The sequence below is a fragment of the Panthera tigris genome, chromosome D4 (genome assembly GCF_018350195.1).
Source record: "Panthera tigris isolate Pti1 chromosome D4, P.tigris_Pti1_mat1.1, whole genome shotgun sequence".
Classification (NCBI taxonomy): domain Eukaryota; kingdom Metazoa; phylum Chordata; class Mammalia; order Carnivora; family Felidae; genus Panthera; species Panthera tigris.
In genome coordinates, this window is record NC_056672.1 from 43922633 (window position 1) to 43938071 (window position 15439).

Consider the following 15439-nt stretch of genomic DNA (forward strand, 5'->3'; position numbering starts at 1 on the left):
TTTTACAAAATAGATGTATGGCTATGTGTGCAGAAGATGTGTGGCTATAGATGGGAGTCCTGGGTACGTGGAAAACATTCAGGCTCTGACGGCAAACTCCGGAGCTAAGTGACTATGAGCAAGTAATGTCACTCTCTGTACTTCAGTTTCCTCAGAGATAAAACACACAAAAATTCCAAAGCCACTGTTCAGGGAATTACTGAGATGACTATCAGGTGGGGGGCACAGTGTGCCCAACTAATTCTACTCTCTCGTTTTCCCTCTTCACCATCTGGAAGACCCTTCCCGTCCTACACTTGAGTCACACACACGCACAGGTATGGTAGACACAGACACAGACGCACACACACCCCTAGTGCCCCTTGACACTAGGAGAGACTGCCAGAAAGTTAATTCAGGCAAAAAAGAGCCACATACGTGCCTGCTCATCCCAAAGGAGTCCCCATTCTGGTTGGGCCAACAATACTAGTTTTGGATCTCCAAGCGCACCGGTTCCAATGCCTTGAATTCCTGCCTTCTTCCCTGCCTTCCCCGGGCTCCTCGCCTCCTTTGAGAACCACAAGCTTTCTTTCGGCACACTCTCCTGCTGCCTCTGCCTTCAGGTTCACGCCCTGAGATAACCTTCAGATCCGGCAAGCAGCGATCACCCACATTGAGTGTTTACTCCAGCCACCACTGTGCTCAAGGCTCTATGTGCCCCGGCACGGTTGGCCGGTTTGGTTTATTCACCTGCACTTGTCACAGTGTGATGCTGCCTCCATAAATGTGTACTTCCACCGCTTCAGGGCTGAGGACCTTGTTCCTTCAAATACATGATGCGAGTGCTCTAGGAAGTCCCTCTCCATCCCGCAGAGCGCTCCACCTAAGAGCGATGAAAAGATTCCTGAGGGCAGGGGTGCTCCCCTCTTACTCCTATTGGTAAGAGGCTCCTCTGGGGTGACCCCAGCTGCCTCCTCCTTCTGCCAAATACTTCAACCAGAACATCCAAAAGCTGCAGTCTGATCTCTGATGGGGGCGCATTTTCCCTTTCTGTTCTTTGCAAAAAGTGTCTTTGCTCTTCTTTATTCTACATGAATTTACAAATCGAGTTGATGAAGTCACATAAAATATCTTCTTGGGATTTCAATTAGGACTGAGTTGCATTGAGAGTTTAACTGAGGGAGAACTGATATCTTCATTAAATATCAACACTGAGATCGTCTGTGTTCTTCGGGTTTTTGCTATAAAGTTCTTAAACATTTCCTTTGGGTTAATTCTTGGTACTCGATGGCTTTGTCGCATTTGTAAGTGGTGTCTTTATTGCTTTTATGTTTATTATCACCAATCTAGAGGAAAGCTCTTGAATCGGGCACATTGCTAAAGGATTTGACATGAGTGAACTCTTAATAGTTCTACAGTGTTATTTAAACATATTTTTACTCTTCCCTCTGGGAATTCTTTTGAACAAAGGGTTCTGCTGTTAATTTTTTTTTTTAAGTTCGAAAACCCATGGGAAAGATGGTGAAAAGACCAGATATTTGCTACTCATTTGTGAGGTTTTACATTGAGATGTCCCAGAATTCAGGTCCCTGAAGCAGCTTGTTCACCACCCACTGCCTGAGCCACACTGATAAAGCATAAGACGGACACAGGATGTCACAGTAACTACTGGAGGGGAGTTGAGGGAGCAAAATTGTCCTTCAGGAAGCCAGCAGAAAGGCTCCCAGGACACTCCCCTAACCAGTCTGAATGAAGGTAACATGAATGGAAAGTCACGACAGCAGAGGCAGGCTCTGGTAATGTGAAGTGAATTTGCAAAGGGAAAAATTTCCCTGTCTTTCTAACAGCAAATAAGCTAGGTAAGAGCACAGTGTCATTTTCAGACATCTCCTCATGGGATTCTGAAGATTTTGTTACAAAAAACAGCCTGAGGGGAATTGCACACAAGGCATGCGGCAGCTTTTCTAAACTGCCTCAAACCCTATAGTTAAATAATCCTTCAGTTCGATGATAGCTCATTAGGCAAGTATTTTTCTGACTTTTGTGTTTCTATCAGGTGCACTTATCTGTTAGATTTTGCTGGTAATAATAAAATTGTTTTTACCATGAAAAAAATGTAAGTCAAATTTTAAAATTCCACAAGGAAGGAGAAATTACTGGAATTGTAGAAGATAATCCCAGAATCCAGAGAGACTGAATGAGGAACTTCTTTTGTGATTTCCTCCTCAAATACGATTTAACACAAAAGGACGTGGTAGATGCTATTTTACAGGCATTTGTTTTTGTACAATGGATGGAAGGCTAAAACAATAAGCTTTTTAGAATTCTGTAGTGATGGTAATTACAATGGGTAATTAGGCCCATGAAATGCAACAAGTAAAGGAACCAAAGGTACAACAAAGGGAAGAAAAGGAAATGAAATGGAAGAACCAAGAGTTTGGAAAGAAAGGCATAAGTGGACAGGAAAACTCACCAAGAAGGCCAGAGGCAGAGAGCAAACATCTCCCGTCACAGCAATACCTCCAGAACCAGAGGCGGACTTAGTCACTCATCCAGCATATAAGGGCCATGCAAGAGGCTGGGGGATACAATGGTGGCGAAAGCAGAAATGACTGCTATTCATTCTTGCAGAGACAGCCATCAACTGACTAGGACTTTGCTGGGCACAGTGAGAAAGAGCCCTTTGGCAGGGCACGGGCCAAGACAATTTACAAGGCCAGAGAGATAGAGCTCTCCAGCAGATCAATTATAAAGGCAAGCACTCATTTAAGGCATTCAACAAGTACTATCGGGGTCCATGTGTGCTGGGCCCTGGAGATATAGCTGTCCATGGCCTGTCCTACCAGATGTATTAGCGAGACAGACAGCAAACAACAAGAAAATACATTCATGGTGACGACTGTCACAGAGAAATAATAGACCAGGTCAAGGAAGATCTAACGCTCTGCTTTATTATCATTGTTTTGATTTCGCTACTTTTCAAAGGCTAATCGAGTAAGGCCTCTCTGATCAGGTGGCATTTGAAGGCTGATTTGAAAAGGAAGGGAGGAGAGAAGCCATTTGGACATCTGGGGGAAGAAAGAATATGTACAAAAACCTTGAGGCGGGAGTGTGCTTGGAGTTTGTGTGAAGAAGCTGGTGGGCAGCCAGAGAAGTGAGGAAGGAGAGGAGGGAAGGAGAGAAGGGGAGGAGGGGAGAGAAGGGCAGAGAAAGGCATAGAGGGAGGGAGGAGGGAAGACAGGCAGGGCTCAGGCGGCCTTTGGGCCCCTGGAAGGACTAGGGCTTTTACTGTGGCTCAGACGGTTTTGAGCAGAGGTTGGGCATCTTTCTGTTATGCTTTAGGGGAACCAGGATTCTTAGATGACAAGTTTGGGGTGTGCCTTTTCTGGAGGAGGATCCAGGGCCACTGTTTAAAAGTTGGACTTGTAGGCCAACAGAGAGCCCTTTAAAACAGAGAAGGGAAACACATTTGACTTTCACAGGGATCTACATGGAGTCCCATGTTTGGGGAGGCAGGAGTGCCCCGTTCTGGTTCCTTTGTAAGTTGGAGTGGCCGCCCAGCTCCATTCTGACCTGTGTGGTGTAAGTGGAAGTCTGCTTCTGAGAACACTAAGGTTTTTCTGATGAAAACAAGACAGCTGCACGGTCTTCTTCCCAGAATACTGGGATGATGGGGGGTGGGGGACTGGAGGGAAGCAGCTGCCTTCCTATGAGGATGAAGATGGGAGAAACATGCTCTGGATGGAAGAATGAAACAACAGAAAGACACTGTGTTCCTCATGGCAGAGGGGAACTCTGTGGCCAGCCCTGGACTGCTTACTATTGGGCTTCTGGTTAAATAAGAGAAATAAAACCCTAAAAAACTATTAACGCCAATCTGAAAAGGCTAGTTCTACGGCATGATTCCATCCTTACGACATTCTAGAAAAGGCAAAACTATGGAGACAATAAAAAGATCAACGGTTGCCAGGTGTGTGTGTGTGTGTGTGTGTGTGTGTGTGTGTGTGTGTGTGCGTGCATACACACACACACACACACACACACACGGGAAGCATGTGCAGGCAAAGCACAGAGGATTGTTAGGGCAAGAAAATACTCTGATAGTATAATGATGGATATATGTCATTACACATTTGCCTAAACCACAGAATGCACAATGCCAAGAGTGAACCCTAAGGTGAGGAGGCTCTTAATGTGTGCGGGTAAGCGGTATATAGGAACTCTCTGTACCTTCCTCTTAATTATGTTGTAAACCTAAAACTTCTCTAAAAAAATAAAGTCTTGAAGAAACCTCTTAAATGAAGCCACAGCAATTACATTCTATTACATTACACTGAAGACAATTTTAACTGGAAAACCATTGTCACCAGCCAATGAGCACTAATTTAATGATTCTGGGGTATTACTGTATTGAATGCTCACCATAAAGCTTTGGTAGTGGAACAATCATTATTCCCTTTTACAGGTGAAGAAACCAAGGCCCTAAAAGGTAGAGCGATACCAATCATAAATGTATTCTGGTGGTGCTATCATTATCCCATTTTAAAAGTGGAGAAACTGAGGCCCAGTTTCAAAGCCAGAGGTTGAACCAAGATTTGAACTCAGGCAGTCTGATTCTTGAACCACATGCTGACTTTGTTGCTACATAGCCAAACTCTAATGGCATTCCACATGCCTTGTCCCCATGTCAGTGTCTCCAATCTATCACCTAGTCCCTGGGCTCTGCTGGAGTTGCAGAGTTAGCTATGGGATACCTGTAGAATAGTAGCCATGTCATCTGGACAGGCAGGTCAACAATAATTCAGCAGCTCAGGGATGAGAGCAAGTTGTGCTGAGGGCTCACAAGAGTGGCTGCAACTCAAGGTACGGGGGACGTGATGGGAGGGACCAAGGCTAAGACAGGCCTTGCTGCAAAGCCATCTGTATAGGAAATTCACATCTTCCAAACTGAATGTATGATTGGTCCAGGGATAGGTCAGAGCTCCCACTGTTTATGCTGTTGTCTACACCAGGAGAACAGGGAACACTGAGTTGGATGTGAGATTACACAAGGCAGCAGAGAAACACAAGAAGTATAAACACAGACTTGGAGTCAGGTAGATACAGGTTCAAACTGTGGCTCTGCCATTTACTGCCTGTATCGTTTGGTGAGGCAAGACACTGCCTCTTTACACTACGGTGTCATTCTCTGAATGATGGAGTAGGGCTAGTGCAAGGGTTAAATGAGATGGTTTGTGTAGACCACTTAACATAGTGCCTGGCTCATAGTAAGCGCTCTGCAAGTATTAGTTAGTGGTATTATTATCTAGACAAATTGATAGCAGAAGCTATCCAATACGAAAGTGTGACCTCCAGCATCCTTATTTTATATAATGGCTTATTTAGAGAAAATGTTAAAATCAATATGAGACACTGAATTTATTAGAAAGATCAATTCAGACAGCCATACTGTGATCCCAAAGATGGCTAATACTAGCTCTCTAGGGCTTTCTTATAAAAGAAACTCATTCCTTATTCCAACTATTTACACACGCTATGAACAGATACCCTTCTTTCATAAGCAGTGTCCTGTTCATTTTGTCACCCTGGAAAGGCACTGCTCAGTTTTGTTTTGGACTAAACCTTCATCCAAGGTGGTCTGACTATGGCTTCATCCCTTTCACACAGTGTGGTCTGTCCAAAGCACACCAATGAACACATGAACCAACTGATGTTATGTGTCTCTGAAACATTGGATTAGATTAAAGGTGGTTTCAAATTTTTGATGTCTTTCCATTGAGAAATAGAGTCTCCTTCTCCCCTAGAGTCTGGGCCGGCCTTTGTGACTGCTTGATTGGTAGAATGCAGGAGTGACATTTGGGGATCTCCCAGGTTAGTTCATCGGAATCCTTGCAGCTTGTGTCTGGGCCTCTTGGAAGATTTGCTCTTGGAACCCTTCGCCACTGTGTCCAACCATGTGGAAAGGCCCTGAGACAACATGGAGAGTCGGCGGGGTGGTGGTGGTGGGGGGGGTGTCCAGCTGGACTCAGCTGGACGTAGGCACTTTTAGACCCTCTAACCAGCCCATCTACTATAGAACACCAAGTGACCTCCACTGATACCACATGGAACTGAAGAATCATCCCTGCTGATCCCTGCCCAAATTCCTGATCCATGAAATCATGAGCAATAATAATATGGTGGTGGTATTTATTTATTTATTTATTTATTTATGAGAGAGAGAGAGAGAGAGAGAGAGAGAGAGAGAGAACATGCATGATCAGAGGAGGGGCAGAGAGAGAGGGAGAGAGAATCTCAAGCAGGCTCCACTCTGTCAGCATGGAGCCTGAGGCAGGGCTCGAACTCACAAACTACAAGATCATGACCTGAGCTCAAATCAAGAGTCAGAGGCTTAATTGACTGAGCCACTCAGGTGCCTGGTGCTTCTTTAGTTTTTGTTTTTTTTTTTAAAGTTTATTTATTTATTTTGAGAGAGAGAGAGAGAGAGAGAGAGAGAGAGAGAGAGAGAGAAAGAGAGAGGGAGAGAGGGTAAATTCCAAGCAGTCTCCACACTGTCAGCACAGAGCCTGATGCGGAGCTGTAACTCACAAACCGTAAGATCATGACCTGAGCCCAAGTCAAGAGTCAGAGGCTTCATGGCCTGAGCCAACCAGGCGCCCCAATATGGTGGTGCTTTGAAGCCACCTCCATCTTGGGTGTTTTGTTACATATCAATAGACAACTGAAACACAAACACTGCTGGATCTTTTGACTCGGGCTCAGAGGCTGAACCATCCACCAGTAAAGGCGTCTGGCAACAACTCCATCGCTGGATTGTGGAAGACGGAAACACTTGAGGGGCATGGACGAGACAGAGAAATGTCTGTCCATAAGCCACTGGTCCTAGATAAGGTTTCCAAAGGAAGTCGAACACTTCCTCTGTGAACACTGGCTGTACGTCTCGTGCTGCCAGCGCCCATGGAGGTGGACACTGGGAGCAGCAACGAACTGACCTTCATCGTAAGGAAGCCACAGCAGCATTCGTGCCAAAAACCGGTGATGGAACCAGCATGCTCTACATTATTAAAAGGTGACGGTTTGGCACGAGGACGTGTGAATTCGAGTGATTAGATGCAAACTAAAAGAGAGACGACTATTTCTGAGAGCAGTGGGTTAATTTTTTTGGCTGCTCTTGGAATGGAAAATGATCGTGAATTTTGGGGGAAAAATACCAGAGCAATCTGTTTTCTTGGCCGCGTGCTATGGAACAATTTTAAAGCATTGAAGTGCTTTCCATATTTTCTAATCACTCAAGTCCAGAACTGATTATATGGCTCTCAGCGTTCTCGCAGATTCATACCGCTAGAGCGCTCCCCATCTTTCAGGGAGAGGTTTCACCTTGAAAGCAGGCGCTGGATTCAGAAGGCACATCTTGTTACAGCAGGAACAAATACTTTAATTGCACATAGCCCCACAAGGGGCAGGTGTTTCGGAAAATCACTGATGGCCCAACTCTGAGACAAACCCAGATTCACTCTGTCTTATCTCACCAAAACAAAGCATTACCTCCCCCACCAAACAGGAAGAACAACAGGCCCCACCAGAATGGAACTCTCCCGAACAAACACCAGAGAAATTTAGATTGTGGAGATCTCTGGGCAAGGACGGATGGACACACACACACACACACACACACACACATACACACAGAGTTCTATATGCATAGAATGTCTCTGGAATGAGCCCTGAGAAATTGGTTGCCATGTAGTTTTCTCTGGAAAGAACTGAGGACTGGAGAAAACTGGGAGGTTGATGGAGGAGGAAGACTTCTTTTTTTAATCATAGCCTTTTGAATATTTTAAGTTAAAAAGAATCACGATGAATTATTTTTCAAAATAATGAAATAGAGTAATTCCAAACCTGTTTATGGTTCTCATGACCCGCCTTTACGTGTATTCACTCCTTTAGTCCTTACAACAACCTTATGAAGCAGACATCCTGATTTTACAAATGAGGAAATGGAGGTACAGAGGGGTTAAGTAACTTGTCCAAGGTCACACAGCTGGTAAATGCAGAGCTGGGATCTAGACCCACAGAGTGGCTCGGGAGTCTGTCCTCTTAATTACTACACAATACTGCTTTGCAAAAAATAAATACGCTCAGTTGCCTGCTCATAATCAAGTTGGGGCAGATAAAATGGTTTTCTGCTCTCATATGGCCCTTCAGGATGATGGGGTGGAAAAGATGGTGGCTCAAAATAACCAAGATATGATCTTAAACCCATGGGGCTTCAGAAGACTTTGAAATTTTGTGAATATCAGGTCAAAAGCCTGACTTCAGCCACCTTGCTCAATCTTGTGAGTTTTAGTAGCTACTATGTGCCAGTACTCCACTAGAGTTTGGGGGGGGAAGCTAGTGAATTAAATAGAGTTCCTGTTCTCCAGAAATTTACTGCATCCTCGGGGAGAGAGGGAGTAAACAAACAGTCACACAAGTTATAATGTGAGCAATAAAGAAAAGTGAAAGGGTGTGTCAAGAGATGAGGAGGCCCTGCTGAAGAATGGGCAGGGAAAGTGGAAGAGAGTGGGAGAAGGAAAAGTATTCCGGGTGGGGGGAACAGCCTATGCGGAGACACCAAGGGAGGAAAGAAGCACCTGATTGGAGAGAGAAAGGCCCCTGTGGCTAAAGCAAAGGGAGTCAAACCGAGTTCGGAGAAAGAGGCATATCACACACACCATGATAAGCATTTCACAATTGTTCCAAGAGCCGTGGGAAGCCACTGCAGGTTATAAGCAGGAGTGACATAATTTGATTTACTTTGTAAGAGGATTATTGGGGGGCGCTGTGTGAATAATACACAGAGGACGAGGCAATGAGGCAGTGGAAATCCAGTTAGGAAGTCTCTGCAGGAATCCAGGTAAGTGACGAGGATAGTTTGGAATCAAGAGCTGGCAGAGAGAGTAGATAAATTTGAGATCTACTTGGTGGTATGATAGGTTATGAAATTAGAATAATAACGTTGGCCACGAAGTGTAATTATGAAGTGTAAATTCACTGGGGTGAAAATGCTCTGTCAACTGTAAGGTGCTAGACAGAAACAACTACTACCATAGATGAAGAAACCAAGTACTAGAGAGACTCTAACTTGCCCAACGTCACACAACTGCTTAGTGGCTGGGAGGAAGTTGGCCGGCCATCGCTTCATTCCCTTCTCCGGGGTAGTGGGAGGGATCCAAGAGAAGGAAGAGAAGGCTAGTGACCACGTGTAATTCCCTTGTCTAGTGGGCCTCTGGGTAAAGAGAGTAATGATACTTAGGATGCCCCTCGCTAAAGATTACCTCTAGCCAACAGGACTCAGGATCTATGAAGCAGGGCTCCTTACAGAATATCATATCAGCTATGCAACTCTCTGTGGGAATAAAATGGAGATGTTTCCTAATAAAAATGCTCTGTAGTAAGAGGTGACCCCATGATCCTCACCTATTATTCTGGGTGAGACGTGTGTATTTAGTGAGGGAAGAAAGGGCCTAGGGAGCCATTCTTGAGGTCCCCCGAATTTTTTCCTTCATCTGAATCTCTTACGACTTGCACCCCTAAAATTATTCAGCAAAGCTTTATATTAAGAGATCTGATTTATGTGACATGATTTGACAATCTCATCCCATGTGTCCCAGACGCTATTCTTCCAATGATCCCCATGTAACATGTTAGCCCCCATGTAACATCAGGCCCAATTATAAGGTATGGAGGTGAAGGGAGAACAGACTAGCTTACGTTTGAATCCCTTGTTAGCAGCCTAACTCTGATTTATTTAACACTTAAGACAGCTACATACTGGAAAATTAATTTTTTTAGGATAGTTATGCAAGTTAAGAAACACAATGGATCTGCCTTCATTGTGAACGAGTAAAACTTGAAGAAAACAATACCGGATTCTTTGTGATGGTTCATATGATTACCCTAGGAGATGAACCAGGCCTTTTAGGTCCCCAGTGACTGGTCAAAGGGAGTCAAACTGGTGCTAAGCATTTACCTTCGAGAAGGCTCTTTGGATGGTCACCAACCACCCTCCAACTGCCAAAGAATCAGGACAATATTAACGTTCTACAGTGAACATCATTCCCCAAACTATTCACGACCCTACTAAGCATGGAGTTCTCTTCTCTCTCTCTCTCTCTATTTGTTATTTAAAAACAATTTGAAAGTTTATTTTTGAGACAGAGAGAGAGGGTGAGCATGCAGAGGAGGGGCAGAGAGAGAGGGGGACAGATGTCTGAAGTGGGTTCTGTGCCGACAGCAAAGAGGCCGATGTGGGGCTCGAGTTCACGAACTTGAGCTGAAGTCGGACGCTTCACCAACTGAGCCACCCAGGCGTCCCCTTCTCTCTCTTTTTCAAAATACACCATTAATCTTCATATACAACTACATTTTGGAACTTAGGAGGGATGATGAAAGAGCACTGTCACTCTAGCTGGAAGGGAGAGAAGCCTTTTTGTCTTCTCTTCCTCATAACAAACTATTTATGCTGGAGGCATCAAAAGAGAATCGGTACACAGACCCCGGATCCTACTCCTGGTACAAAACTCTCCAATTGTGAACGGAGCGTTGCAGATAAAGCATGCCAAGGGGCCAGGGCTTCCTCTGGCAGATGTTCCACATGAGGACACTGGCAGGCTTATGTGATGGAAGCATAAACATGTTTCTGAAGAGAAACCTTTTCACATCGCCTTTACCCCCCACCGAGCTCCCAGACTAAACGCCTGACATTTACCTTCAGCGAGTGGGTCAAGGGTGTGAATCATGAGCTGGAAGATGCTGTTCCTCATGAGGCTGTTATGGAGGGAGGCAGAACTTCCACCTCGCTGGAGACGTGGCTTAGCCTGAGCAGAGAAACCAGACAAAGACGCTGTTAGTTCTCAGCAACTACAGGCAAGTGTATTACAGGTCAGATCTCATTTGGTCTGGTGGGCACCCATTGATGTCACATGATCACACACCACTGGATGAGAGATTTTCAAAGTACATTTCAAATCTTGCTTTCTCACATCCTAAGGGAATCAACTGCTACATGTTTTGCGGGGTGGGGGAGGGGAGCTTAGTAAATGCCAGTCGGTGCGCTACGTGCTTCACATCTATCACTTTATCTCAATCTCCAAATGAGCCCCGTGAACTAGCTGCGGTCATTATTCCCTGTAGACAGATGAGGAAACTTTGTCTCAGAGAAGTGAAATGAGGTGCCCAAGTCACACAGACAAAAGTCAGAGAATAGAGAAATGGATCTCGGGTTTGCTTCTCTCAAAATCTATTTGACCCAGTGGATGATCCTTAAAATGTTCGGACCGTGCACCCCATCCATAACATTTTTGAGTATGCTTATATTTACGCATCTCTGTCTCTATATCCACACACACTAAAATATGAGTCTGTCTAGCATAAGACATTTGCAAAAGTAGAAATTATGAAGAATATAGAAAGTAAATGATAGAGCAGCTAATATTTTCTCCTTACTCCCCAAAGGAACACTTTGCAGATCTCCTGGGACACCTCATCTCTACCCTGAGGTCCACAGCCTATGGTGTGTATTAAGTGAGATTTGAAGAGAAAGAACCTCTTATTGAGTCCACAGAAAAACTTCCTGACGTCCAAGGGAGGCTCCTTTTGCATAAACTACTAGTGTGAGCCTTTGGCTAATTAAATGAAACTGACAGGTAAGAGAGGAAGAAAGAACTTCTAGAGATGAGGTTACTTACAAACTCTTTTCATGGCATCTTCAAAAGCAAACAGTCTAAAAAAAGAAGCCCTAAACCGTCTGGATTTGATAGATTTTTTTATCCTGACTAGGAACCGCTTTCTCCTCCTTTGGTTGAGTCTGTGCTAGTTCTCACGGGGAAAGAGACTTAAGAAGTAGCTGAACTTTACAGGCAGCTGGATTTAAGAGGGAGGGAGGTAATGTGGTATGAGGGAATTAATTGCTTTTTGAACTTCTGATGCAAAATCTCAACATAAAATTTTTCTGGGGCCAGGTAAAAATAAAATGCGATTTCCTACAGTCTCCCAACCATCTCTACATTACAGGGTTTTCCAATATATACCATCACACTCAAGACTCACAAGGGGGCTTTCCAAGAAGAGTCCCACAAGGGACTTCACAATCAAATACATTTGGCAAGTGCTGCCTCCTAGACCAAGCCACCATTAGCATTTTAAGATACACACTGGACCGCGAAATGTAACACTAAGGAAATCTGGTTCACTCCGTTGTCTTGGACAGCACCCATAGGTCTCTTATTTTGTAGAATACTTACTAACAATCATGGTCCACACACTGGGAGACAAACATGGAACCCACAGTAACTTGAAGTATGGGTAAAGTGCCAGGGTAAGATACATGGAGAAATCTGAATTTCTTAGTGTGATTTTATTGTCATTGATATTCTACGGAAATCGTATTCTGAACTCTTGACTGAAGAAGAATCAGAGGGGATTACTGATGTCTCAATTGTGAACCAGATCACGAGCTCCTCAAAGGAAGAGATTGGGTCTATATCTCTAGCCCAGTACCAGATCTGGTATATCCTATGGGCTCTCAACGAATCTCATAAGTCTTTGCTCTGAGCCCTACAGGAGAAAGGATGGGGTCATATGTATCTTTATTACTAGCCTTTTCAGTCTTAAAAATCTGTAACGTTTCTTAATGCATTGTGTTATTTGATTCAGATGATTAAGGTTCAGAGAATTTGGGGGGCAAGGTTAAGAGGCTCGAATAGAGTTGAAATGTAATCACTGACAGCTGGACACAAAACTCTGAAGGTCATTTCCTTGCCATGTTGCACATTACAGAATGTGATGTGTTAATTGGATAGGAACTGGTAAATGTGTTTGTTGCTAATAATTTGTCATAACCACCGTTACTACGCTTGCTCTAGGAAACTAGAAGAACTTTGCTGTGGAGATCATTAGCGAAGGATTCTATCTACAGAAGAACGTAAAGCATTCTTTGGGGTATTATGTATATATTAAATACATAGGTCTCATGCAGCATTTCTTTTGATGGAACCAAAAGAAATTTCTAGCCAAAAATTAGGTGCATGCAGATACACAAAGAAAATAGATATCAAGCATTAGATCCCACACTGTCCCCAAATATCAGCTCAACATCCCCTGGGATGCAATTTGGAAATATTTCACTCTTTCAACTCCTACAAAAGTTTACGCCAAATGAAAGAGAGAACTCTAACGCTTTGAAATCTAGTCCCAGAAATAATTTGAACATCAGTGAATATCAGAATACAGCTGACACGAATTATAGGACTGAGTATACACATATACCAGCAGATTAAGCCGTTTAAGTATCCCAAGGGGGAGAATGGTTTGTTGAGCACATGAGCCCTCCTCCTCCCTCCCCTGCCCCACACTCTCCACAGGCACACAAACAGGTACAGACACAGCCACTGCTTCCTACCGGTAGAGCCGGCTCATCCTTGTCCCTGGCTGTGGACGACTGCGTAAGAGAAAAAGGCAAAAACAAAAGACAAATAAATAAATGATGAATCACACAGAGGTTTTACATTTAATGACAAGCATCAGTATAAGGAAAGATTGGTTCTTTCTGCTTCTGGGAAGGAATGAACCAACACAGGGGGCCAACAGGTATAGATTACTAGCCAATATATAATGGTTTATTTAGGCACATGGCACATTCTCCTGAACACTCAAAGTTGAATGGCCAACCCAAGTGCCCAGCAACTGAGGGCAGTTCAATCAATTATGGCCCATCCATGCAGTGGAATTACCACGTGGTCATTAAAATAAATGAGGTAAGTACACTTGTATGGACATGCAAAAATATCTAAGATATACTGTTCAAGTGAAAACAATTAAAATCTTATTTTTCATCTCATGTTATGAAGGAAAATAAATTAACAATACTTTAGCATATGTAACGAAAAAAATTTCTGTAAGAATCATACCAAACCTTTGCCAGTGGTTATTGTTGGGGGTTGGGATCACAAGGAAGAATGTTTTTCCAAGTACTTTGGAGGGCATCCACATTCAACCACCCCATATAGGGTAAATAAAATAAAGCCTGAAGAAGTTAGGCCACCGGATTAAAGACTAAGATCGTCGCACGCAGAATTCAGATACTACACTTTCTCTGCCTCCCTCACTTCAAGTTTGTCATTCTAAAAATGGAAATATTTGTCAAGTCAAGAAAAGTCGACTGAAACACAAGGGCACCTGAGGGCCTAGTCATCTGTTAGGAGAGAATGCAACTCCAACAAAGGGACATTAGAGTTCTAACATGACCCAACTGGATGGCTTTGCTTTGTCAATTTAATATGCACACTCCTTCAGCAGAACCAGGGCACTATCCTGTGATCTTTCTAAGGATATACAGGTGCTCTGTGACCTTCATGCTTGGACCACCTCCTTTGCCCCTATACCTCAACTATGGGTGCATACAGCAGGAACAACCCAGAGCTCTACTCCTGGTCTAGTTTCTGGTCCTCCCCATCAGTGTCTTTGGTAATTTATGTCTTCATGAATAATCAATCACATGCAGAGAAGACTACACAATGCAGAGCTGTTCTGGAAACTTCACAAACCCTAGGCTCTCCTTTTTAGTCCTACCACAGATGTCTGTATGTAAGGATGTTCAGATGCTCCCATTTCCCACCTAAAATATACATTTCCATGTAAAAAACTGGAAAGGATTCTTATAATTTCATATTTCAAGTTATTGGCTATGTGTAATTCATTTAATTATGATTGGCACGTTTGAAATCTTGGAACATGAGAAACTGAATCCATAATTTGTTTTCACATATAATGTAATTTTAAGAAGACTAAATTTCGCACTTAATGAAGTTGATATTAAATATGTGCAGACATTCAATTAAACATTTAATATTCTTATAGAAAACTTTTTTTAGATTTTAGAGTCAATACCAACATATATGTTTTTCTTCTGGTTCCAAACATTTTTGTAGGCCCTTGAAGAGCTTGTATGCCTCAGGCCCAGACAGAACTGTTTTCCACTGGTGATAATTTTTGGGCACAGCCCTTGGGCATTCTAAATTTGCCATAACCCCCTGATTTGGGGCTCTCTCTCAGAGACTTCTCTAAAAATACGAGTAAGAAACTATTGCTGATTCCCTAGTCCCCAGGAACATGCTTGGAGATTGATGTGGACCTGGAATTTGTCTTTGATTTCCCTTTTTGCTCTGAAGGCACTGTATGATCCCGCTTCTCTCTGGTAGGTCCTTTCATTTTCTCTTCTTCTACATCAGACAGCTCAACAAATGGCCCCACATTCCACAGAACATTCCCCCAGGGAAGTTATCCAGTGCAGCAAGCTCAGCCTTTGGACATACACTGAGATGAACTGTCAGAGCACGCCTTTTCAGTTAGCAAATTTACACCTTGTGGCTAAATGGCAGACAAATAATTAGGAGCTGGAATGGATACCACAGTGACACTT

At 43.6% G+C, this 15439-nt stretch overlaps 1 protein-coding gene across 8 annotated transcripts in view; it reads right to left on the reverse strand.

The window, feature by feature from the left end:
* The window catches only part of SLC24A2 (solute carrier family 24 member 2), a 242301-nt gene that overhangs the window by 79311 nt on the left and 147551 nt on the right, over positions 1-15439 (reverse strand). For all 8 annotated transcript variants that reach the window (XM_042964393.1, XM_042964396.1, XM_042964390.1 and 5 more), the window contains exons 3-4: positions 13421-13459; positions 10730-10838 (exon numbers count right to left, since the gene is read on the reverse strand). In XM_042964393.1, coding sequence (XP_042820327.1) covers positions 10730-10838; positions 13421-13459 — 148 coding nt within the window. The remainder of the gene's footprint in view (positions 1-10729; positions 10839-13420; positions 13460-15439) is intronic.